This window comes from Xyrauchen texanus, chromosome 6 (assembly GCF_025860055.1).
Source record: "Xyrauchen texanus isolate HMW12.3.18 chromosome 6, RBS_HiC_50CHRs, whole genome shotgun sequence".
Lineage (NCBI taxonomy): Eukaryota > Metazoa > Chordata > Actinopteri > Cypriniformes > Catostomidae > Xyrauchen > Xyrauchen texanus.
In genome coordinates, this window is record NC_068281.1 from 32,726,417 (window position 1) to 32,753,859 (window position 27,443).

Here is a 27,443-nt window from a genome sequence, read left to right on the forward strand (position 1 = left end):
CAATCAATCTTTTACCTTGATTGGAAAGCAATGGGTGTTCACACTTCAGGTCTTCCAAATCTCAAGGTTTTGACTTCTAGTGGTTGTCTCCTTACAGTACCACAATCAAACTGATGATGAGATTGTGCTAATGACTTCCGTGCAACTATAATATGATTTTCCAACCAGAATGAATAGGTCGTGGTCACTTCTATAGCAAATAAAAAATAGTTTTTCTTTCGTTTTAAATGTTACATGTTGGGCTCTATAACAACCCATAATAAGTAATGTAGTATATTAAATGTACTTTCATAACCACCATTAATTATATTTTCTCTATAATTGCACCAGTGGAGCACTAGTCTGCACCTGGTCAAATATAGCAGGAGATTGTTTTGGCTAAGGCACTGAACTGTCTGTGTTGCAGAGATGGCCCAGAGGAAGAGGACAGCAGCATACTAAGCAATGAAATGGTGCTGGCAGGGTTTGTTACATAATACTGATTCTAAACCAGCTGAGTGTTTCTCCTATGAGGATAATATTGAGCCAATCGAATAAAACGATGAGAGATTTAATAAATTCTTGAATTATGCACATATATACTCCAAACACCAGTCTGCAATAATGTATTATTATGAATGAGTCAAATCAAGATATAAATACATTCCACAGTATGTATTATGTTTTCAATTAAAGTTCAATGATATTTTGTTAACTGGGTACATTAAAGGAATTGTTCATTCAAAAATTATAATGATCTCACAACGTACTCACTCTCATGCCACCCCATGTGTGTATTTGTAAAAATATTTTAAGAAAAATATCTCAACTCTGTTGCAAGGAAATGGTGACCATCATTTTTAAGATCCAAAAAGCACATTAAGGCAGCATAAAAAAATCTTTCAAAACATTCAAACTCCAGGGGTTAAATCCATGTCTTCAGAAGTGATATGATAGAACCCCTTTTTGTTTTGTTGCAGCCTTATGCTAAAATGCTTTAAATATTTTTTTCTTTCACATCAATCTACACTCTATACCCCATATTGACAAGGCAAAAACTGATTTTTTATAACTTTGCAAATTTCTTAAAATGAAATCACTGAAATTTCACATTGACCTAAGTATACAGACCCTTTGCTATGTCATTTGAAATTTAGTTCAGGTGCAACCCATTCCTCTGGATCATCTTTGAGATGTATCTACACTTTGATTGGAGTCCACCTGTGGCAAATTCAATTTATTGTACATGCTTTGGAAAGGCATACACCTGTCTATATAAGGTCTCACAGCTGAAAATGCATATCAGAGCAAAAACAAAGCCATGATGTCAAAGGAACTACCTGCAGAGCTCAGAGACAGGACTGTGTCGAGGCACCGATCTGGGGGAGGATACAGAAAAAAATTGGCTGCATTGAAGGTTCCTCTAGAGCACAGTCGCCATCAAAATTCTTAAATGGAAGAAGATTGGAACAACCAGGACTCTTCCTGGAGCTGGCCGCCCGGCTAAACTGAGCAACCAGGGGAGGAGGGCCTTGGTAAGAGAGGTGACCAAGAACCCGATGGTCACTCTCTTGTTGAGCACCTGAGATGGGAGAAACTTGCAGAAGAACAACCATCACTGCAACACTCCACCGATCAGGGCTTTTATGGCAGAGTGGCCAGACAGAAGCCTCTCCTCAGTGCAAGACACATAAAAGCACCTAAATGACTCTCAGACTGTGAGAAACAAGATTCTCTGGTCTAACGAAATGAAGATTGAACTGTTTGGCCTCAATTCCAAGCGTCATGTCTGGAGAAAACCAGGCACTGCTCATCACTTGTGCAATACCATCCCAACGGTGAAGCATGGTGGTTGTAGCATCATGCTATGGGGGTGTTTCTCAGCAGCAAGGCCTGGCAGGGATGAAGGAAAGCTGAACGCAGCAAAATACAGAGATATCCTTAATGAAAACCTGGTCCAGAGCGCTAAGGACTGCAGAATGGGCCAAAGGTTCACTTCCAACTGGACAATGACCCAAAACACACAGCCAAGACAACGCAAGAGTGGCTACGGGACAACTCTGTCAATGTTATTGAGTAGACCAGGCAGAGCCCGGACTTGAACCCAATCGAACATCTCTGGAGAGACCTGAAAATGGCTGTCCACCAACGGTCCCTATCGAACCTGACAGAGCTTGAGAGGATCTGCGGAGAAGAATGGTAGAAAATCCCCAAATCCACATGTGCAAAGTTTGTCGGCTCATACCCAAAAATATTGAGGCTGTAATCACTCCCAAAGGTGCTTGAACTAAGTACGGAGTTAAGGGTCTGAATACTTATGTCAATGTGATATTTCAGTTTTTTCTTTTTAAGAAAGTTATAAAATATCTGGTTTTTTACTTTCTCATTATGGAGTATGAAGTGCAATTTGATTTGAAAAACAATTATTTTAAGCATTTCAGCTTAAGTCAGCAACATAACAAAATGTGAAGAAAAAAATCGAAAGGGTCTCAATACTTTATGAATGCAATTTAAGTCCTTTTTTACTATAAATGTCCACTTTCATCAGCCCTAACAAGTGCCCTCTTCTCTCCTAAGAGTTGTTCTTTTTGTTTTTTGGCCATCCGTATTCTTCATGCATATCGGCAACTACTGGGAGGGGAGATGAGTCATAGTAAAAAAGACTTAAATATTGATGTTTCTCACCAACCTATCATATAACTTCTGAAGACATGGATTAAACCACTGGAGTTTTATGAATTAATTTTATACTGCCCTTATGTGCTTTTTGGACCTTCTGAATTTTGGCACCTATTCACTTGCATTGTATGGACCTACAGAGCTGAGATATCATTCTAAAAATCTTCATTTGTGTTCAGCAGAAGAAAGAAAGTCATACACATCTGGGATTACATGAGGATGAGTGAATGAGATCATTTTCATTTTTAGGTGAACTATTCCTTTTTAGCGAGATACAAATTATAGTGATCAAACAATTGTTTTATATATATTTTCCTTCTCCATCTAAGGTTCTATTATTTCACAATTTGTCTCTACTGCAACAAACCCCCACAGTCCCATTCAATTGTTTCACCAAACACAACAGATCTAAAAGTTTTTTATTACTTTAAATTAGCATAAAAAGCATGAAAAAACAAGACGCTAGATTTCCACATGAGATACAATTGTACAGATTTGAAAAACTAGAAAAGATACTTTTTGTTACAACAGAGTGATACAGAACAGTTGCTAATGCTTTTGTACAGATGAAAATAAGCACTTTATAAAAAATATACCTCTACTTTGTAACAAAGAACATAGTGTTTGCCATTCAGACCACAAGGACCCTAATCCCAACTGTCACTTAAGTCATCCCACACCTTGATCAGAGAAACCTTTAAACTAAGTCATTTGCTTTACCGGTTCCTTGGGTGTGTTTACATTTGGTTAAGAGAGTTTAAGGAAGTCAGTTGAGGAAGGATCAACCAACAGATAAATACATACCTACACGTTATGTTGACAAAAGTCTTTGTTCTTCCAGTTTTGTAATTGCATTATAAAATACCCTCAAACAAGAAAGGGAAAAGCTACAAAATACACTAAATGGACACAATTACTTATTGCTGTATCATTTAAAAAAAAGTTTTGACCTTGTTTCCTTTTCCTCACTGTTTTTAGAAATACTTTGTATTGGCCTTTGAAACACTAATGTCTTTGCCAAACCACAGTGCAAGGTAAACTTCATAATTTCTCCCAGCACCCACAAGATGGTGTGCAACTCCAGCTTTCTACAGCTCAGCACCACCTGTTGATCTTACAACCCCAATTCTGAAAAAGTTGGGACAGTATGAAAAATGCTTATAAAAAAACAACAAAGTGATTTGTAAATTATATTCACCCATTGCTATGTTGAAAGCACTACAACTAAATATTATATGATATTTTACCTTGTATACATTTCAAATCAGATGATTGCAACATGCTCCAAAATGTTGGGGCAGTCGATTGTTTACCACTGTGAAACATCACCATTTCTTCTAATAACATATTTAGGCACTGAAGACAAGTGTGTTATGTTTTAAAAGTGGAATTTTCCCCCATTCCTCCATTATGCAGGGCTTCAGCTGCACAATTGTACAGGGTTTTTGTTGCCATTTTGTGCACTTTATAATGCACCACACATTCTCAATTGGAGATGGTCAGGACTGCAGGCAGGCCAATCTAGCACACACACTCTCTGATTATTCGGGCAGTATGTGGTTTGAAGTTATCCTGTTGAAAATTCCGGAACGTCACTGCAAAAGACAGTGCTGGATGGCAGTATATGCTGCTCCAAAATGTTTACATATCTGTCTTGATTAATGGTGCCCTCACAGATGTGCGAGTTACCCATACCGTTGGCACTGACATACCCCTGGTCCATACAGACACTGGCTTTTGGACCTGACGCTGATAACAGATCAGATGGTCCTTTTCTTCTTTGGCCCGGAGAACACGACGGCTGTGTTTTTCAAACACTTTTTGAAATGTGGACTCTTTGGACCAAAAAACATGGTCCCATTGTTCTACTTTCCATCTAAGATGAGACCGAGCCCAGAGAAGTCGGCAGCGCTTCTAGACAGAGACTTGAATCTTTCAACTATATTGTGCACTGTAGAGAGTGAAATGCCCAAAATCCTTCCAATTTGTCTTAGGGGAACATTGTTCTCAAAGTGCTGGATTATTTGCTGAAGCATCTGTTGGACAATTGACAAGTCTTGAATGATCCTTGCTCTTGAAGGACTGTTTTTGGAGGCTCCTTATACAGTATACAGTATATTATTTCACAATTGCATCACCTCTTTAATATATCCTGTTTCACATTGCCTTGTTATTTTAACTCATCAAATTGTTATTAGTCTTAAATTACCCCGGTCTCAACTTTTCTGGAGAGTGTTGCAATCATCTGATATTAAATTACTGTACATAAATGTTTAAAAAAAAAATTTAATCCACAAGGTAAAACATCATATCATGTGTACTTGTGGTGCTTTCAATATAGCAAAGGGTGAATTTAATTTACATTATTTTCATTTATTACTTTTTGTTTTTATTATCATTTTTCATACTGTCTCAACTTTTTCAGAAATGGGGTTGCACATTGAACCTCATTCGAATAGAAATTTGTGTAACAAGGTACGTCACTTATCAAACTGTGAAAAGTTGGTTGTTCACCCAAAAAAAAAAAATCATTTACTCACCCTCATGCCATCCCAGATGTGTATGAATTTCTTTTGCTGAACACAAATTAAGATTTTTAAAAGAATATTTCAGCTCTGTTGGTCCATACAATTTAAGTGAATGGAGACCAACATTTTGAAACACAAAAAGCACATAAAGCAGCATATAATGTATCTATTAGACTCCTGTGGTTTAATAACTGGTTAAATTATTAAATGTCTTTATATGCGATATGATGAGAAACAGATTTAAGTTCTGCAACCTGCCCAGTAGGTGGCAATATGCACAAAGAATGTGAATCACCTAAAACAAAAGACATTTACATAAACGTGAGAAGAGTGCTTAGCAGGGCTGTTTGAAAGTGAAGATTTAAAGTTAAAAAAAAATTACATAAATATTTAACGGTTTCTCACCCACTCCTTTCAAATCACTTCAGAAAACATGGATTAAACCAATGGAGCCTTTTTGATTACTTTAATCCTGCCTTTATATATTTTTTGAGCTTCAAAGTTTTGGTCACCTTTCACTTGCATTGAATGGACCAATCTTGTGTGTGTGTGTGTGTGTGTGTGTGTGTGTGTGTGTGTGTGTGTGTGTGTGTGTTCAGCAGAAGAAAGAAAGTCTTACACATCTGGGATGGCATGAGGGTGAGTAAATGAGGGAATTTTCATTTTTGGGTGAACTATCCCTTTAACATTTGTGAGGTTATGTTTGAAATGAATGAGACCACACAGGGCACCAAAAAGTGTGTCGTTTCAACTCTTGAGGAATTCAGAAAGTCTTGATTTTGTTGGGTTCTGGATTGAGGGGAGTTACTCTTGAGCTTCTTTGCCAGTCATTTTGTAGATCTCTGTGGGTCCGTCCACATGTGTGATGGTGGTGGTCAGCTGGATGTCCTCACCACTGTTTCCACCTTGATCGCCTAGATTGAGGAGAGGAGAGAAATTTATATCAGGAATTCAACAGCACTCAAACACTAACAGGACATTTGGGTAGGAACAGTATGAAACAGACTTGATTTCCGAGATGGCTGTACAGAATAAAAAACAGCATCTAGTTAAACAAAGAATCTAGTTTAAAAAACAAGAAAATTCCCCAAATTGTATAAAACTGAGAACTACATCCAGATTCACCATGAATTTGAAATCATGTCAAGAATAGAAAACGAGATTCAGATTTATATAATTTATATCATATTATATATACTTCCTCCAGTAGGCTACATAAAACCAATGCATCCAATATGTTAAGATCAAAGAGAAATTCATATTGAATTGGAGTCAAAAATAAGCCAAAAGGAAGTAAGCCCCTGGTTACCATTTCTAATCCACTCCCAATATTTGCTATCATGTTCCAAGATAATTTAGTAAATCATTAAACAAATGTCTTGATTTAGTAAAAATTAGTCCCCCATTGTGTGTCTACAACTACTGCTAAGTCAAACAATACTCTTCAATATTCAATCAGCTTTTCAATATTCCAGTACGTTAGCATAAACCAATTGAACAAAATTATGAACGAGTATATATTTGTTTTAATGCACAGAACCATCTATCGATCTATTCTGAACCAAACATCTAATTAATAAAACAAAACAAATACAGTATGTTCAGCTCAATAATACAATTTAGGATACCATACATGGGCATCGCCATTGTCAGTTATTAAACAGCATAAAACTAATAAGTATACCATGTTGTCTGGAAAATGTCACTCTTTTGGAGCCAATCCAATCACACAGAGAGCTAAAGGAAACAATGTTTAACATTTGGTCCCTTCATGCATCAAAACTCTTTTTCGTCCATTAAACAAAATTGTCTATGTACAAGAAGAACAGGAGTAATGTTTGAAGATCCAGTTCTGAAATGACCAATCTAATAACACAGAGTACCATTTGGGGACAGGAAAATAGTAAATACAGTTTCATGGATGACGTCAAGAGATAGATGGTTTTCATTATACAAGGCCTAGGAGGAAAACTGGCCCACATTAGAGAGACCCACTACTGCCAAACAGGCCCATTTCCTCAAAGAAATAAAACCCCCACAACTCCCACACTTTCCTGGCATCAAGACCTCCTGTCTGAACTGAAGTCAGCTTGTCTTTAAAACAAACGGAACACCACAACACTAAAATATGTTGCTAAGTGAATGTCTTTTCTATATTTGCAGTACTGCAGGTACCAATTCTTTTCATGCTACAGACATAAATCAGTTTTCTGGAAATCGGTTTGTCAAAGACAAACTTTAAAAACACATTCCAAGAGTGATTTCAGACAAAAATGTATGATTTAATTTGTGCAAAGATGCTTGTTTGGATACAGCACCATACAAATCAGTTTAGCAGAGTATTACACATGCATTTGCCATTAAAGAAACCATGAATCATGCATCCGTTTCAAAACTGAGTGGATTTGGATGTGCCTCAAAATGTAATCTTAGTTTCTCTAAACATAATGCCAACATAAGCAGTGCTGTATTGGGGCAACATTTACAGAAATGCATCAAATGCAGACGTATAAGCACATTTGGCATTGTGGATGTATTGCAAAGTCTGTGCTCAATAGACTTTTGCCACATTTACCATTCATTCATTCATTCATAAGTTCTAAATGAAAAGACAATTTTCCCCTTTATCTAAATTGTTTCTTATGCATTAACTGTCAGCAAAAGGTAAATGTAAATGAATTCATAACTTGTACAGAGTAATTACACATAACTTGTTTAATACCAAAACAAACCAAAAATGTTTTGGCATGGGCAGTATTGGAATACAAATCATTTTGGAACAATAACTGTCATTTTGGAAACTGCATCTTCATTTTATTAAGTTGGCCACCCACAAAAAGAAAAAATATACAAGATATAAATTTTAGTACTTTAGTACTTTTTTTTTATGTTTGTCTCATATTTGGTCTATTTTGCATAAATAATTTTTCAACACAATCTTTTGTTGATGCAATACTTCAAATAATTTTATTAGCATTTGGGACTCCCATAGCAAAATAATTAATAACAAAAAAAATTTATCATTAGAATTATATTAATTATTATGGAATAAAGTAAATTAATCATGAGACAGCCATCAGAGTACTTTGTGGAGTTAGAATGCAAGTAGAAAAACATTTTGTTTGATCAGCTTGAATGTTATATGTCTACAGATATTACCATTTGTGTTTCATTATTAGTTTTCATCTACAACAACCAGGATGAGTGCTTATACTGTAATCATCTCTGCTAAGGTAACAGTAACTACATGAATTAAATGAACAATTAGACAAACTGAAAGAGTATCCAAGATGTCAGTATTTTTAGTGGCAGTGCATGTGAAGGGTGTATACTAGAATATTTTTGCAAATGTTTTGCCTTTACATACAGTCTCTCCAGGAGTCTTACCGCTTGACTGCTCATCCCCATAACGTTTGTGAGACGGCGCATAGAGAAACAGGAGTGCAAACACATACAGGTTCCACATGCCGTAAATGCCAGTGAAGAAAGCGCTGTTCACTTGAACGGTGTACCCGCCCCAGTGCCAGTGGCCCTCATTTACCTATCAACATTAAAACACACATGCACAACATATTAGCAAACACCATTATCTGAACGCATACATTTAATCAGTTTATTACTACCTCTCATAGCAAAAACAATTCTTTCAATTCCCAAAAAAAGCTAGTAATTAATACTATAATATACATCTACACTCACCGGCCACTTTATTAGGAACACTTGTACATCTACTTGTTCTTGTGATTATCTAATCATCCAATCATTTGGCAGCAGTGTAATGTATAAAATCAAGCAGATGTGTGTCAAGAGCTTCAGTTAATATTCACATCAAACATCAGAATGGGGAAAAATGTGATCTAGTGATTTGGAGCGTGGCATGATTGTTGGTGCCAGATGGGCTGGTTTGAGTATTTCTGTAACTGATGATCTCCTGGGATTTTCACACACAACGGTCTTTATAATTTACTTAAAATGGTGACAAAAACAAAAAACCTCCAGTGAGCGGCAGTTCTGTGGGTGAATACGGCTTGTTAATGACAGAGGTCAGAGGAGTATGGCCAGACTGGTTCAAGCTGACAGGAATGTGACAGCCACACATTACAACAGTGCTATGCAGAAGAGGATGCAGTGGGCACAGGCTCACCAAAACTGTACAGCAGACGATTAGAAAAATGTTGCCTGGTGTGCCAAATCTGGTTTTCTGCTGAGGTACACAGATGGAAGGCCCACTGCAGCCTCAGCTTTGTTCTTAGCAGACAAAAGTGGAACCCGACGTGATCTTCTGCTGTTGTAGCCCATCCGCCTCAAGGATTGACATATTGTGCATTCTGAAATGCTGTTCTGCTCACTAAAATTACTCAACGTTATCGGAGTTACCGTAGCCTTTCTGTCATCTCAAACAAGTCTGGCCATTCTCCATTGACCTCTCATCAACAAGGCATTTCCGTCCACAGAACTGCCGCTCACTGGATGTTTTTTGTATTTTTCTAAGTAAATTCTAGAGACGGTTGTGTGTGAAAATCCCAGGAGATCATCAGTTACAGAAATACTCAAACCAGCCCATTTGTCACCAACAATCATGCCACGCTCCAAATCACTGAGATCACAATTTTTCTCATTCTGATGTTTGATGTGAACATTAGCTGAAGCCCCTGACCTGTATCAGCATGATTTTATGCACTGCTGCCACATGATTGGCTGATTAGATAATCGCATGAATAAGTAGATGTACAAGTGTACCTAACAAATTGGCTGGTGAGTGTATACCTATAATGAAATATTATAAGTGTAACAAAAAAGAAAACCAATCTATACCTGACTTATGATGAAGAAAATGACAGTCATGGCAGCACATGCCAGCGTGATCAACATCAGGAATTTAAAGCGGAAGATCAGGCCCTAAATGAGAGAGAATATACATACAAGAAAAAAAAATGCTTTTAAGACATTCACTAGAAATTTAAGAGACAGAAATTTTAAAAGTACAATAAAATCCAAAGAAACCATGTTAATTTTAAAAAGAAAACTGTAAAGACAATATTAAAAACAAAAGATGTGAAAACACTAAAGCTAAATTAATTGAGATTTTTTAAGAACATTATTTTAATCAGCAGTCGATTTACAATCATTAGCTTTTTTTTATTGCTGTTTTGAGAAAACAAACTTTCTAACTCATTTTATGGAACCATTTGAATCTTGAATCAAAAACGATTTCTAGGTTGTTCTTTTTGGGTTAATTTTTTACACATTACCTCATAATGCAGTCGACGAGCCTTCGTCATGGCAGGCAAAGACGACCTTTTCCCACTTACATTTCTGAACACTTGGAAGACCATGAAGCAAAGAAAAAGGAAGTAGAGACATGCACAGATTCCTGCTACAATGATGAAGGCCATCTGCATCAACCTCTGTCAAGGTGACAACTTTTAACACAATGCAAACTACTACACTACAGCATGAAGCAATGCAGAAGAGCAGAAGTTACTTTTTCAGAAATCAACATACAATAGGCAAGCATGGTTGAAACATCTCCATGCATATGAGCATTTTGTCAAGCAGCCTTTACAAGTACTAACCTGTGCAACACTTTAAACAAAGTATATAAGGCAGTAAGAGAAGCAAATAATAAAAATAAAAATGTTATATCCAGGCTCATCACTGTAACAGAGGACTGAAACTAGATATGTAAAATTTGTTGAAACAAACTTTGTTGGCTTGACAAAGCCTTGCCTGAAAGTTTTAAAAAGGTTAATAACAAAATGCAAAAACAAGAAAGAGAGATAGAGTAACGTAAAGATGCTGCAAGTGATTTTAGCTGTTCTGGAACTTGCACCACACTAGCCATTTAATTAACCACACCCCCTTATAGGTATTTGTTTACATTTGAATTTTTTAACAGTTGGAGTTTATATATTTTGCCATATTTGAACATTCCATCAATGCAAGTCTATAGTGTTTTTCTGAGTTCTGAACATCCGTTGTGCAAAAAACGTAACTCCAACCAGTTAGAAATGTCTACCGGAACTGGGGTCAGAACAGTCTGAAAGTCTGTGTCAAGTATGGTGGATTTAGCCTGAAAGTACAGGAACAGTTATAATTGATCATTTTGGTCTTGGTTGAGGGATTTTGGAAATAACCTATGAGGTGCATCCCAAACCACACACACTTCTGCACTATTCTACATCATTTTGAAGTGCAAGTAGTGCGAGTAGTATGTTAATACTGAAAGGGCAAAAAAAGAAGTGTACTAATAAGTAGAGACTATTTAGCAGAGACAGGCCACTTCTATTAAAATTAATGGGAGAAATTGGAATGCCCAACCATGGAGCTCTAGCACCCAACAGTCAACAGATGTAGAAAAGAAGTCCCGCCTTACAGGTAAAAGAGCCAATTGCCTGTCAATCATCCTGAGACGTGCATGTGCATTAGCTTTACAAGCCATGAAAATTGTGTTTTTAGCGTAATCTGAAGTAAAGCAGCACAATTTATGATACCAGCATTGTCAGATTTCAGTGCTCATTTAAAATGCTCTATGATCGTTGATCGTAATTTTGGCCAACCGTTTTGGAGATGTCAGTCTACACCAGCAGCCCACATTTTCAAAAGGATACAGCCAACTCTGTCCCGACATCTGATGCCCAGATACTGTAGAAAGGATTCTTGAGCTGCACTCCTCTATAGCAGAAAGAAAAAGTTATGTTCATTAAAAAGTACCCAGCAGCACATCTAGAACTAGAGAGCGGGACTGATGGCAAAGATGGGAAATAAGGAATTTTACTCCACACCAACACTGTAGGTAGCTTGACATTGTCTCACCTCTCACACATATCAAAGATGAAGAGGCAAAAGGAGCCAAAAACAATGGGTCCAACCTGTTTCCAGTACACAGAGAAACGGTTTCTCTCCGTCTGATCCTTCAGAAGAAAAAAAACAACAAAATAAAGCAAATAAAAAATTGTTCTAAAGCCATTGTTAAATCATTTACATTACAACATTTCAAACCAAAATACATTACCAATATTCATCTATTTTCACATTGTGGTAAAAAAAGTCAAAAAAGAAACTATGTTGGCCCATCAAAAATGAAAGTGACTTGTACCATTAGATGTTCACCACAGAAGATGATCCAGAAGGAAAGCAGCATGGCATAGAAGATGCCCTGACGGATATCACCAAACAAAAGCATCCAAGTCCAGTCAAACCCTACCGAGAACCATTCCACTGGAATATTGATGAAGGTCATAGAGATTCCTAAAGCAAAGATAATCCTGAAAGAGCACAAAACCAGGGACATGATGGTCTCATCCATAATATTATAATTCTTATATCATAATTGCAAAAGGCTAAGGATTTTGGATCAGTTTAACAATATACATTAGTGAAGAGATATAACCAAAACATAAAAAAATGGTCAATCAGATTTGGTTCTATGCCGTTCTTTGTTCACTTGAGTTCAAAAGCATGCTAGGACAAGCTAAAAGGCTAATTGGAGAGATTGAGCAGGGCGTGCAATCAGACTTCAAAGCATGAATCATATTCCAGCTGCCGGAGCGCCTCTGCATGTTCAACAACAGGCCAGAAAGAGACCATATTGTGTTGGAATGCAGGGAATGCCCCATGAGTTCAGCTGCAGTGGTGGTACGAAGGTGTTTGTGCATGCTCCACTGACATGAAACAATTTTCTGGCATAATTCCAACAATAAGAAAGTCAATGGGGAGCCCCTGTACATGTTCTTGGGCTTTTCTCTGAGATACATAAAAAAAAAAGTTTCCAATTTCCATCTTGGTGCTCCAGTGGAAAAGTATGCAAGTCAGCTCAGCAAAGCATTTACACCATGAAAAAATAATCATCCTGCCTGCAAATCACACAGCGTATGTTTTGTTGAGAGCTTCCTGTCTTTTGGGACCGCTAGTTCCAAGCTGAAGTTTGGGATGGATGGTGGAAGTGTTGTTTCATTTGTAAAAAAAAAAAAAGTGTAGAACATAATAATAAAATAAATAATAAAAAAAAATGATTTGAAAAAGATGAGTTTAGGAAATATAGATTTTTCATGAATAGATATTTTTAGGCTCCTGACTCAAATAGTGTCATGTCAAACATTGTTTACAAGGCACTGCAATTTGTGTAGTGTTGTTGCCATTTTTTACTTTGCTGCTAACTCACCCTGCACGTTTGTGCTATGGACAGGCATAAATAATGCCTAAAATTGTGCAGGTGTGCCATAACTTTGTCTAAGTGATTAAACCATTTTTGTCTGGTGAGCCATTAAAAAAAGAACAGAAACCTGAGCCATATCTAGGGAACACAATAACAAAGACATGGGAGTTGGGCTCTTTTGACTTTTGCCTGCAAGCAACTGCATAGTAACCACCCACAACACCCTAGCAACCGCATAGGTTTATTTACAAATAATGTTTGATATGAATTGAATCTGCCCAATTGACCCTATTATTAAAAAATGTCCACTGGAAAACAGCAGAAGATTTATATAAGAATATGTAGATATTTTTACTAGAAAACATAAAAATACTAATTAAGAAAAATTGTTTACAGCAAAGCAACTCCTTAGCAACCACCCACAACATTCTTGCTACGTGGCAGCAAACTTTACACATCCAAGTACCACCCACATTTTCTTCAGAGATGTTCAGATTATTTTTTGCATGACACTATGTTATTCGTCATGCTAGGAACTTTGTTCCAATGTGGCTAACATTTCCGCATTCCATTGACCAATAAACCAATAAAACCGGGCAAACATTCCATGTGTTGTCCACCCAAGTTTAATTTAACCAACAAGTAAGGAAGTGGCGCTTACTTCTCCAGCAGGACTGGTGGTCTGGTCATTTGGGTGATTCTTTTCCAGTACCAGATCATGATGATAAGGATGCTGGGAGTGAGGAACGTCTTCATGGCAAACCAAACCTTTGTGAAACCACCATTTTGATGAATGCTCTGGAAAGTCACAAATGGAGAGGAACATTACAATGACAAACATTTTAATAACACCTAATGGATGGCTCTGATTATTTGCGGAGAGTTAAATAAGAGGAGTAACCTAAACAACAGCAAATACTAAGAAGTGATGCAGTCCAGATGCCTTCAGCCCAGTGACATTTGTATAACAATTGCCCTGTCTGCAATGTGTGCCAAATTTAACAAGGACTGGGTCAGAGAAACCAATTACGAGAGGCTTTTATCAAAACTGCATTCCTTAAAGTTTGAAGACTCACCACAAGTCTAATGTCTTTGATTTCTCCAATCTTCATGTTGACTTTTTTGCGTTCGTTGACAGGTAGTCTGATGTTTAGAAGATAGTACTTATGGGCCACACTGCCAACCTCCATAAAGGGCAACAGGTCACAATCATAGTAGCGCCCCTCATTTTCAAATGTCTGGGAACCAAAAAGTTCTTAAAGTTAAAAGTTATTAAGTAAATTAAATAAGAATTTAGCCATGTCATTTATTTTTCACCGTTTCAGCCAAATATTAGGTTGATATTTTTTAAAAGGTTAAATTTAAATAATTAGTCATTAAAAACACATATTAATTAACCACTAATCTTAGTATTGTCATGTGACACAGAAAATAATTCAAGTGGTGTTAATGGGTGAGTATGGAGCTGGCATAGGTCTGAAATGCCTGACGCTGTGTTTACCTTTGTTGTGGTGAAATTGCAGCTCAGTTTGCGATGTTCTATGGAATGGGCCATCTCAATCCACTCACTCAGGGTGTCATTTCTGTAAGCCAGGCCAACATCCAAGGTGATCAAAGCTCCATCCTCTACACATAGACACATACATATGCTGTACAATAACCAGTACCAGGTGCTGAACACTGAAATAAAGGAAAACCTGATTCTATCTTAAGACCTTCCCATTGGGTAATAGAAATTAATACCAACTGACTAAAGAACAGCAGTGGACATGAGAATGCCAAACACAGACATGTGCAATGACTGATCCATGACAGGCCGTACCATTCTCATGAATAACTCTTTTGTCATCGCAGTGTGGCTAAAAGTAAAATGGTCTCCACTTATATAGCGCTTTTTTTTAACCTTAGAGGTTACCAAAGCGCTTTACACTGAGTCTCATTCACCCATTCACACACACTCATACACCAATGGCGGCAGAGATGCCATGCAAGGCGCTATCCTGCCATTGGGAGTAACTTGGGCTTCTGTGACTTGCCCAAGGACACTTCGTGTGGGCCGGGACTCGAACCGCCAACCCTGACTAGCAGCCGACCCGCTCTACCACCTGAGCCACAGCCATCTCAAAAAGTGTCCAAAGGCATTCACACAATCAGGTTACATGATAAAAAAGGCATACAAATTTCAAGAAGGATTTTCAAAATGTTAAAGACCCCATGAAATGACAAGTGCTGTTTTATTTACTGTGTTGACGTATTTCCTATTGATACATGACCTTTTAGCAGGATGTATTGTCCTGTCTCTTTTTAATAATACTAAAAAATAAAATAAATAAAAGGAGAGCAACAGTCTGGTTTTGGAAGTAAAAATCCCATTCGTTTTCTCAATGGAAGAAATTATTTTTACAATAAGTTATTACCATGACCTACCATGAGCTCAGAGGTTGTTAATCAATGGTTTATGCTTCTATTGAGCCATCAATCCACATTGATTCAACTTGAAGTGTGTTTAGTAGTGCCATTCCTGGTTAAGAACTACACTACCCATGATCCTGAAATGAAAGATTTAAGAATCGTGGCAAACAAATCACGCCAAAAGAGCTCTGCAGCAACCGCACACTGCCATGATGTATTGAGGATGACGTTATCAAGTCGATCTCCCTACATGCAAAATCTACTTAACTTAAACTACTACTGAATATTTAGAAATTAATTATCGTGACAGGCCTAGTCACAGCCATGAGCCATGTAATGCTACTTGCCAGTCAGTTGCAGGTATTATGAGGGGGAGGGACATTCTCGTTCTAGAGGACATTTAATTGGACACAAATCTGAGTAGTGCAAGATGAGCCATCAATATTTTTGATCCTGTTTCTCTGCAAGAGAAAATCTGTAAATCTTAAAGATGCAGAATGTAAGATTCAGAAACCCTTGTTATTAATGACACCTGTGGCCATTAAGTGAACTGCAGCCAGCTACCTGTTGCTCGTGCTAGTGCACACGCACCAAAGAGACACGAGTGAGCGAGCATCGGCCAAAACAATGATGTAACGCACAAAGAGACTGAACGTGATTCAGCGGCATCATGCTGGCAGATGAGGTAGCATAATTTAAATTACACAGTTATGATTGTTTTACTACAAACTTTGAGACTAAACTAAAACTACTTAACAGCTAACACAGTATATTGATACACACATACAGCTACATACTACCGAACTATACCAGACAGTTTTACTGTTGCACTGCACTGTTATGTTGCACTATTGTAAGTTTTGTATATCATATGTTGTACTACGATCAAAAAACCAGCACATTTGCTTAAATTTATCCTGTATACCTGACTTTTAGTATAAAGATAAGATCGTTGAAATGATTTTAAAGTTACGAAGTAAGGTAGCTTGCAATTCGTCAGCAGGCATGATCAAGTTAGCTAAAATACACAGATCAATCCTTATGGCACTATATTTCACATGCTTTGCAGTTCTGTAAACTTACCTGTCCAATAAGAAGAACGCCAATTCAGGGTTGGTTTTGATCCCCAAAACTGAATGAAGGTCCCTCCAGGAATCAAATGCTCTGATGATGTTCTCTCTAGTTTTCGCTCAACCACTATCATGTTCCCGCTTAGCTAGATAGAATTCAGTAGAAGGATCTCGGGAGCGTGCATAAACTTCACATCCTATGGATTTTCCTGGCAAAAGCGACCTTTGCATGAAAATCAGTCTACAGGCTTTAATAGGCAACTTAGGATGTCCAGGAAGGGCTCGTTTTTTAAGTTGCGTTACAAGCCGTTCACACATTGGCAAAATTGGCAAAATATATTACATGAAAATTGTTACATACTGCACCTTTAAATGCATAAATAAGCTAAAAGTAAAAAAATGTCAACTTTTAGGAGTATACCAAACATATAGATGACCTCAAAGACAACAGACATAAACTAAAAGCCATAAAACTAAAATTTTAATTTTATAGGCTTTAAACAGCCATGTTTCAATTCGTTTTAGCTTAGAGAGCAGGAGGTAGCTGGGGGGGCCCGTGGTTTAGATCGTTTTGCACCTCCTTGTGTGTTCCACTTCACATCTCTAAAGAGATCTTTGTTGTGTTATGAAACAAGCTTGAGAGCACTAAAGAGAATTCCTGGACATTGAGGGCTGAACTTTATGGGGGGAGGGGCCACAGGATAAGAGGGAGAAAGAGCGGCAGACATTATTAGCACTGTCCTCTCTCCTCCAGTGTGTCTGCCATGGCCCCCACCTACAACTGGCTGTGCCAAAGAGCTCTGAATGTCAGCTTAGCACACACAAACATTCCGCCCGGGCGCAGCGCACATCACCCTGGCGACTAAGCCATTTCAACAGCTGTGTTATTGCTGGAGACGTGCCAAACTGTGCTGCTCGGGCCAGAGAGACATTGAAAGCCAGAACCAATGGCACTCCATTGAATTTAGAGCAGAGGCACTGGGGATCCTGGTAATAGACATGTGATCCATCAGAATAGCATGAACTTTCACCATGTTACAGACTTATCCAGGGATTCTGTATGAACATGCTCATTTTGTCTAAAACGCTGTGGCAGAAATCACTGTTCACATGTCTTAATTTTGTTATTCCAATTGAGTCGCATCTTCCGCAGATCATTTGCTTCAAAGGAATTTTCCGGGTTCATTACAAATAAGCTGAATCAATTTTGAATCTGCGGCTTAATGTTGATTACCTCAAAAATGCATTTAGACTACCCCCTCATCTTTAAAAAAAGCGCAAATCTGGGTTACAGTGAGGAACTTACAATGGAAGTGAATGTGGCAAATTTTTGGAGAGTTTAAAGGCAGAAAAGTGAAGTTTATTTTTTAATAACTCTAAAACGTATGAAATTCTTGAGCTGGAAAGTTGTTTAAATTGTCAATTTAAAGGTTTTAGGCTTAACATTATCATGGCAATGAATTGGAAATTGGCTATAACTTTAAACACAAAAGGTTAGTCAGTGATTTTATCACACTAAAATCATGTTGATATGCACACTTATCATGTAGATAAGGATTACATCTTGTGGCTAAACATTTGAAAAAGTTAGTATTTTAAAATGTACAAAAATTGGCCCCCATTCAGTTCCATTGTAAATGCCTCACCTTAACCCAGATTTGTGCTCTTTCTTTTTAAAGAAAAGGAGGGACAAGTCCAAATTAATTTCTGAGGTCATCAAATGTTATGCCACAAATGCTGTCCATAGAGCTTGTATTGATCCCGAAATTTTCCTTAAACTGAAAATTCCATCAACATCTGCTCACTCATGTCACTAAAAACTAGGTCTATCAACAGGGCTGATAAACTAAATTCAAATTTTTTCACTTAAATATTACCAAAAAAATTAAAAGTCTAATTAAATTCCAATTTTAAAGTCACCAGATTTTTCACCAGATATTCTGTTAAGTCCACAAAAAATACAGCACCCTCACACAGTTTTCCATTTGTTTTTGTGTGCAAACATGCACTAGACATAAGTCTTAATCAGAATCTCGTGCAGGAGCGCAGTGATTTTTAGATGCTGTGTTAAGTTAAAAGGAGCTTCAACCTTTAAAAATGTGTCTCAAGACCCCTGCATTCTGTTCAACTGTATCTGTAGACACCCCGTCTACACCGAATGCAAGCGACGTGTCGCGTCACGCCAAAAGCAATATGGTAAATGGTCTGCACTTATATAGTGCCTTTTTTAACCTTAGCGGTTACCAAAGCGCTTTACACCGTGTCCCATTCATCCATTCACACAACAATGATGGCAGAGCTGCCATGCAAGGCCTGCTATTGGAGTAACTTGGGGTTTAGTGTCTTGCCCAAGGACACTTCGGCATGTGGAGTCATGTGGGTCAGGAATCCAACCCCCAACCCTGTGATTAGTGGCCGACCCACTCTACCACCTACGCCACAGCCGCCCCAATAGAACCCCATTATAATCAATGACGCTGTCTACACTGGAAGCATCAGTGGTCTTCCCTGGAGTAGGGTGGACATAATCGTCAGTGCTGGCTGCACATGCAAAATTAGAACGCAAAGTTTTAGCATATATTTATTTATTTTTTACTTTAAGACTGACGAAGATCATTTTATTCTAAACAAGATTCTGGATTTCTATCATCTGCATTAGAATCAAGTCACAATGCAAAACTACAATGAGGCAGACACATTTTATTTATGTTTTTATTTTATTTATTTTAGTTATTGTACCAAAACAACTGCTGTCATAAACATCTTGTCAGTTATAATGAAAAGCACAAGTCAAATTAAATATCTTTTTAAGCAATCTCAAAAACAAATGACAAATCCAGAAAAGACAAGTAAAGCTTTATAAGCTCTATAAAAGCTTTATAACAAACTATGTTTATGAAATGTATTTACCCTCGATCCTCATGTATTTACCTATGTAACAGCTATCATTTAGTAGAAGTAGTAGTAACAGTGCCTCCAAGTAGGATATCCATTTTTAAAATGACTTGCTTTCCAAATGCTACAGAAATTGACTATGGGTAAGAACTGAGCTTGTGATGGGTAAATACTGAGTGCCAGATGAATCTCTGCCATGGCCTTATTATAAGAGACTGTTGACACTCTGTGAGGTTTTACTCAGAGAGCAAGATGCACAGAGAGAGAAACAGCTGGCAGAAGATCACAGACTTGTAGTAAATTTCTTGCATTTGGCTGAGGACTATACATGTCCAATAATTCCACATTCAGCTACAAAACATTCAACAGTTCAAAAATAGTTTCAAGTACTGAATACACCAATAATAATGCAAATGTCTCTGGTAAATCAGTTTATAATGCATTTAATGTGACAAGACTCACTCAAACATGTTGTTTTAACTGGAAAGAGTGTTCCTCTTGCTTTTTGTTTCTACACAAGCACGTGTTTTAGGGTGGGAAAGATTACAGCAGGACCCTGGTGCCTTTCACACAAGCAGTTAATGTGTTAAGGAATCAAAAAGACTCCTCCTACGTTTCTCAACGTGAATAGCCAGCTTAGGCGCTCCTGCTGCTAGGAGGAGCTGACGTTCCGATCACTTTCCCAGACTGCTCTATAGCACAACAGTGGCTCTTCATTAGTGGCCAGTGTTATCCGCCTAATCCTTACTTTGAAAGAGAAGACTTGGACTAGTGCCAGAGCCCCACCCTCCCACAGCCAGATGATTTCAAATGGCAACAGTGATATGCAGGTCCACACGGCTGGAACCCTTCAGGTTTATACGAAGACAGTAATTTAGCTTGACAAAGCAAAAGAAAATAAAGGGTAAACCTGATTTAAGAGAAGAATGATAATAGAAAGTGACACTAGAAAGATTAAAACACGCAAAAGCTGTAGAGCATTCCTATTGCCCACCCACTTTTTCAGCCATCTTCGTTCCAGCAGTATTTTCCCATAAAATGTATAGGAATTTTATAAAGTTCTTAATAAAAGAGTTTTAAGCCATGAACCAAACTAACCAGCTCCAAGATTATTTTTATCATTATTTTAAAACAGTATCTGAAAAAATGCATTATTTGTATATATAACTCTCGATTTAAAGCTGTGTATTAAAAGTATAAAACAATATATTTTAAGTTTGTTGTAAAAAACTCAAACAATTAGTTTGAGATTCTAGGGAGACTGACTAGTTTGGGTCATTCACAGTGCATCATGGAAACACGACCACACGGAAAGTTGGCATGTTGTTTCCGAGAGTTCCGGTATTCTAGCATCAGCCATATTATGCTGACTCACCAACAAGCACCATCTTCTATTAGACATTATGTGTCGGCTCCAGTGTGCTTGCCTCCTCTTGTGGCGTGACTAGTATTGGACACCTGGAAAATGGAGCTCGTATGTACCCATATGCTCAACCTCTTTGGCCACTGGAGGCAGTGTTTCAAATTTCGGTAAGCACAGACCAATTTTAGCTAAAGAAATTCAACCTACTGTTTACAATTCATTGTAATTGCATCGGCTCCAGTGTGCTTACATCCCCTTGTGGCGTGACTAGTATAGAACACCCAGGTTCAGAACCAGTGTTGAAACCATGAAGTAGAAGCGTTCACATAATCATTAATGAGCATAATTCTGGGGTTGAATTTTCCCCTCTAACATTACATTTTACTCCTCTGATGGTTAGGTTTGGGGTGTGGCATTAAAAAAATGCATTTCTCTTCACTGTAATACATCCTGTACAGCTGATAACAAGTTGCTTCACAACTCGCTTTTAGCACCCCTCTGTTGACATTACACCTGAAAAATGGAGCTCGCATGTGCCCATACGCCAAACAACACTTACTGCTTTGGCCACTAGTGGCAGTGTTTCGAATTTCGGTAAGCATACAGAGTGATGTTTAAATATAGAGTGGTGGACTCAACTGAAGCATATAGTTTAGGATTGATTAGCAACATCTGAGCTCACAGAAAGTTTGTCTTTAAAGGTTTACTAGTTATTGTTAAAAATCAATTCCCCAAATGGAAAAAAATCATGCATATTCAACATCTGGAACCAGACTTTTGCTCTTTATTACACCTTCCATCTTTAAATGCAGATTGAAAGAAACTGAAATGGTAATGAAACCAGATGGCAATATTGCATTCCTTGTTATTATCCTCCAATTGTCTGCATCAAAGCCTTGAGCAGCTCTCCCCTACCTGCATGGTGACTAAGTCCTTATTGAGATCCCTTGGGCTCCAGCCACAACAGAGCATCCATCATTGTTAGTCCTCTCACAGCATGTGAGAAATCCAATCTACTCTTGAGTGAATAGAATGGGAAATTCCTCTGAGTAGTCATGCGTTCCCTCCTACACTCTCAGGACAACAGCAACTCTATCTCCTGTGCTTATAGCGATCCCATATTTTTTTTATTTTCTTTTATTATGACATCTACTAAATGGACTGGAGAAAAAGATGGAGGTTTGAGGACTAAAACTAACTCAATTCCATTACTCACCAATCTGGTTTTGCATTTTGAAGGCAATGTCAAGCTGGAGGATAACCAACATGAACTGGAACCAGGGACTCATCTCTCGGTTAGGTAAAGGAATGTGGACCGCAAATACAATGTTATTGGCCTCAATTCTTTTGGCCATGGCCTCATCAAAGTCCCGGATCTTGCTGCACTGGTTGGGGCCCCAAGGCATGAACCACTTGGAGCCCTGATGGTGGGTCTTCATGGTGTCCACACACTTGGTGGCCAGGTAGTGGACTGCTGTGGTGGGGCTTGGAGCTGCAGAGACAGATTTGATATTCAGTCTAAGAACAATTTGAGAATAATTAGTCTAAGAACTAAGAACTTGAGGTATTAGTTTACATGTTTAACATGTTACTGGACAAGCAGGAGATATAAAAAGCAAACTACATCACTGTATTTTCACAGAAATAGGAGGAAACCCTATTTTGTGTCCAAGAAAATTAAAGTTTACAATTTTTTTTTGAAATGCCAAGCAGGAAATTTGTTCAAACACATTGGGTTTTGGTCATGAAACACAAAGAGAACTATTTTAGGTGTAAATTATTTGTAAAACCATTCTTACATAAATTGTCACATTCAATTCAATTACATTCAAGAAAGGTTTTACCAGCAATTTACAAAAATTAATGTTTCATGAATATCGGTTTGCATACATATTGAAGAACAAAGGCCTTCAAAATGAATACATTTCGTAAATTGATTCTCTATTACACCCTTACTATGAGGAGGTCATTAGCATGAGAAAGTAAGGACATCCTCCATTTGCTATTCAGGAGGCTGGAATTGGTAGTTTGTTAATAGGAGTTAATTGAACCCTTCTTGGGTCAGTGAGGACATCTAAAGTTTGTAAATGACCAGAACGTGAGAGATAATTTGAACTAGCCTATGGCTTGAGGACATTAGCCAGGCTAGAGATAGTCAAGCCAATGCATCAATCTCTATCCTAAGAGGCAAACTATTAAGTGACAGCACCATGAATCAATTATACGTTTTCACAGTATCTTAAAAGCTAACCGGTGGGTCTATTAATCAAGCTTGAAATTATGATCGTACCTGGAGACTGCATTGCCAAAATGTAGTCAAATATAGAGTTATATTATGGTCTGTTCTCACACAAAACCGATTGGATCACTTCAGAAGACATGGATTAAACCATTGGAGTTGCTTTTATGCTGCCTTTAAATGATTTTGAGAGCTTCAAATCTCTGATCACCATTCATTTGCATTCTGGACCTACAGAGCTGAAATATTCTTCTAAAAATCTTAATTTGTGCTCTGGAGAAGAAAGCCGTTCACATCTTAGATGGCATAACGGTGAGTAAATCATGAGAGAATTTTAATTTCTGGGTGAACTTATTACTTTAATTGCTTGTCTATTTGAGGTACAACCCTCTTCCTGTGAATCCCACACAAATATGAAGTAAACCAAATTAGCAATCCCAAACCTCTCAGAGTTCAATTATTCTTTGACCCAAAATCCAGGGGAACAAACACTCTTCAAATCTCCACCACAAAATATCCAACCCCAGCCCTTTTGGCCCAGTGACCTCATGCCAGGTTTAAGATGTCCAATAACGGGGAGCAGCAAGCCTTTCTACTCAATTACCCAGGCTGCCACCGACCACTGAACAAACACAAAGGAATCCCACCTCATTAAATCAATCTCAGGCAAGAATGGCCGAAACAAGCTAATTTATCACCAGTCATCCCATATTCTGGAGGAGATCAAGAAATGATTCCCTTCCAGCAAAATCATGAGAACCCAACAAGCATTAAGTTGCTTTGCTTACACATATACACTACACTGATAGAATAGTCTTCTTTCAAATTAAACAAGCTGAATACTCAACCCATCAGAGAGTGGTAAATATCAGATGCTATTGTCAAAGTGGGCAATAAGCAACACTAATCAGGGTATGTATTTCAGAATGGAGGGATATGGAGAAAGAGAGGGAAGGAGAGAAGTGTGAGCTGGAGGAGCCTGTGGGCACAAGAGAAAAGTTGAGAGGGAAGGCTGGTTCACATGAGAGGGGGTGGGCAGATTGTCTGCTCAGATATAAGATCAAAGAAGAAATGTTCTAGAGATGCACCTCATTTAACCCTTTGTTGGCTGATGTGAAGAGCCTGTTTTCACAGAAGAATATTGGACTGGAACAACATTATCAAGCTAACTGACTAGTGCATTTTACAAAAATGAGCAAACCAAGTTGATAATAATCTACATAAGAAGCACAGCCATTTAAAAGTTTATTAAATGTAGGTTAGCAAATAAATACGTGCAATACATGGTAGGTTGTTTCACGATATTAGAATGGACAAAGAATTTATTGAGTTGTGCACGCGATTCACAAACAATCACGGCGCTAGTAGCCTATGTTCCTACTGCTGCTGTTTAAACGACAGCCTACCGGCCGACAAATAACCTCTTTCGTGGTCAAATTCAGGCTCAAGTGTGTTTTAGAAAGCTTTGACTCTTTCTCTGTCTCATTACGACATGGCAAGATCAGGGATTAGGGACAAACCAAAGGGACGAAAAGAAATCCATGTTGCGCCCATTTGATCGGCTATAAAACTTACAAATACAGTCGACGCAGTGAAAGTAAGCGCCCATCTTTGATACTATTGTAACAAAGCAATTCCGCAACTTTTCACTCCATTCCAGAACGATCTCTACTTATGTGTTAAGTGAAACCTTCTCTCTTTTTTTCCATTTTTTTTTTTTTTTTTTTTTTGCTGAAATCTTAGTATTACACACCAGAACCAATGGCAACATATTCCGCTACCAAAGCATTTAGTGTCAAACAAATCTAGGCGGATTTGTAAAACTACTCACCAATCAGTCCACCGACCATAAAGGAAAACGCCTGGAATAAAAGCAGAATTACTCCCACGATCACCAACTTTTTGGTGCTCATATTCTCAATAATTGCTCCAGCCATTGTGAAAGCGTCTCTTCTGGCACTGCGATATGACTAAAATGGAAAATAACTAAAGTCACGGCATCCAGGTGGACAATGCGCTGTCCGAGATTGAGAGCGCGACACAGGCTGTGTCTCAAACCCTACAGAACTGTCTGTGTGGCGCTCTTTGTAGGGAACCACAGGGGAAAGGGAAGGATCTCATCCTGCATCCTTCACTCAGCTCGAAAAGAGTGCACGTGACGTCACCGAGGGCTAATATTGCAGGTTTGCAGTCCGACATTGGCCATATCTACTAAAAATAAAGGTATAGTTCATCCAAAAATGAAAATTCTCTCATCATTTACTCCCCCTCATGCCATCCCAGATGTGTATGACTTTCAAATATTTTTACAAAAATTCCTCAGCTCTAGGTCCTCACATATGTGATCCTTTTGTTCTATAAATTCTCCTGCCTGCCCAGTAGGTGGCAATATGCACTAAGAAAGTTAGTCACCAAAAAGAAAAAAAGAAAAATGTGGATGTAGGAGTGGCAATTTATAGTGAAAAAGGACATAAATATTGGTATGTTTCTCACCCATGAATCTCATATCACTTCAAAGGACATGGATTACACAACTGGATTCGTATAGATTACGTTTATGCTGCCTTTATGTGCTTTTTGGAACTTCTGGTCACCATTCATTTGCATTGAATGGACCTAGAGAGCTGACATATTCTTCTAAAAATCTTAATTTGTGTTCTGCTGAAAAAAGAAAGTCATACACATCTGGGATGGCATGAGGGTGAGTAAATGAAGAGAGAATTTAGATTTTTGGGTGAACTATTCCTTTAAAGCTATTCATTGGTCATATGCAAATCAGCAATGGTAGATTTGCTGTTATCAACATTTTGCACTTTCCAGAGCTATTTATAACATTTGCTCACTCTTTGAATCGAAAATATGGCCTATAGTTTCTCTTTTATATTTTCCACATTCACTGATGTTTTGTGGGGGGTCAGCTGACAAAATAAAACCTGTCATTAAACCAGTGGCTTAGGTTTTGGGTGAGCACTGGGGGAGCATGTCCTCCTGTCACCCCACCACTGAAATTTGATCTCCTTTGAATGTATGCCTGTAGTAAACAGCCTATTATAGGCTTTTCAGCTAAATAAAAAATGTTTAACAATTATGAAGAACAAAAAAATTATAATGAAAAGGACACAAATGGAAAAGGTAATATACAAAAATATCCAACAAATGTTATAGCTTAAAGGGTACCTATTATGCAAAATTCACTTTTAAATGGTGTTTGAACACGTGTGTTGGCAGTGTGTGTATACAACCACCCTATAATGAAAAAATCCACACAGTCCTTTTTTAATCCCCATTAATAATAAGCACTGTCTCAGAACAAGCCGTTTGCAGATTCTGTACAAAGTGATGTCAAGTTGTACAGGCCCTGCCCATGACTGTTGACGGACACTGCCGACGGACATGTTTGTTTTGTGTGTGTTGTTTCATTATAGTGCTTTGTGTGTGTTGCTCATCCATCCTTCCAAAACTACTGAAAAAAATTCTACAACATATAAAGAAATTATCAAATAATCATTCGGAAACTTCCTGGTTCAGTCTCAAAGTTGTTACTTCTGACGGAGTCTCTCCCTCATCAGTGTCTGACTCCAGTTCAAACATATGGTGCTGAACACCACTATTTTTCGCTGACAGTCATATTGTCTATGATGTCTAGTTATCTGAAGCAGAGATGTCAAACCACCAGCTCATTTGCATTTAAAGACACACACACAAAAACTGCTAATTTTTATTCCCACCCAAAAATTGGCATTTTCAACATGGTATAATGATCTGTAGGGTATTTTGAGCTGAAACTTCACAGACACATTCTGGGGACACCAAATACTTAAATTACATCTTGTGAAAAGGGGCATAATAGGTGTCCTTTAAGAACTGTATAAATGTGACATTTAAAATGCATGTGACAACCTGCCCTGTTACTATTGTGACTACAGCATGCCCCAACCTGACTTTCATGAAAAATACAGTTGTCCTTAGAACACATTTAAAACTTTTAGTAAAACAATTTGCCTTCACAATAATAGTTGACACTTGCCTTAATGTATGGCAGTGTGGTTTGATTATGTTCACTTGTTTACCCAAGAGCTATAACAGAAATATGATGGTAAGGTAGAAAGCACAAACATTA

The 27,443-nt window shown here is 37.9% G+C and overlaps 1 protein-coding gene across 1 annotated transcript; it reads right to left on the reverse strand.

Moving 5' to 3' along the window:
* Positions 1-3,061: 3,061 nt before the first annotated feature.
* Positions 3,062-25,450, reverse strand: LOC127645410 (protein wntless homolog). The gene is made up of 12 exons (XM_052129021.1): positions 25,155-25,450; positions 22,301-22,576; positions 14,846-14,970; positions 14,421-14,582; positions 14,006-14,142; positions 12,286-12,454; positions 12,003-12,100; positions 11,798-11,861; positions 10,439-10,582; positions 10,002-10,085; positions 8,574-8,727; positions 3,062-6,100 (listed from the first exon to the last, which is right to left on the reverse strand). The coding sequence occupies exons 1-12, from the start codon at positions 25,258-25,260 to the stop codon at positions 5,991-5,993; spliced, it is 1,629 nt and encodes a 542-aa protein (XP_051984981.1). The 5' UTR covers positions 25,261-25,450; the 3' UTR covers positions 3,062-5,990.
* Positions 25,451-27,443: the final 1,993 nt, after the last annotated feature.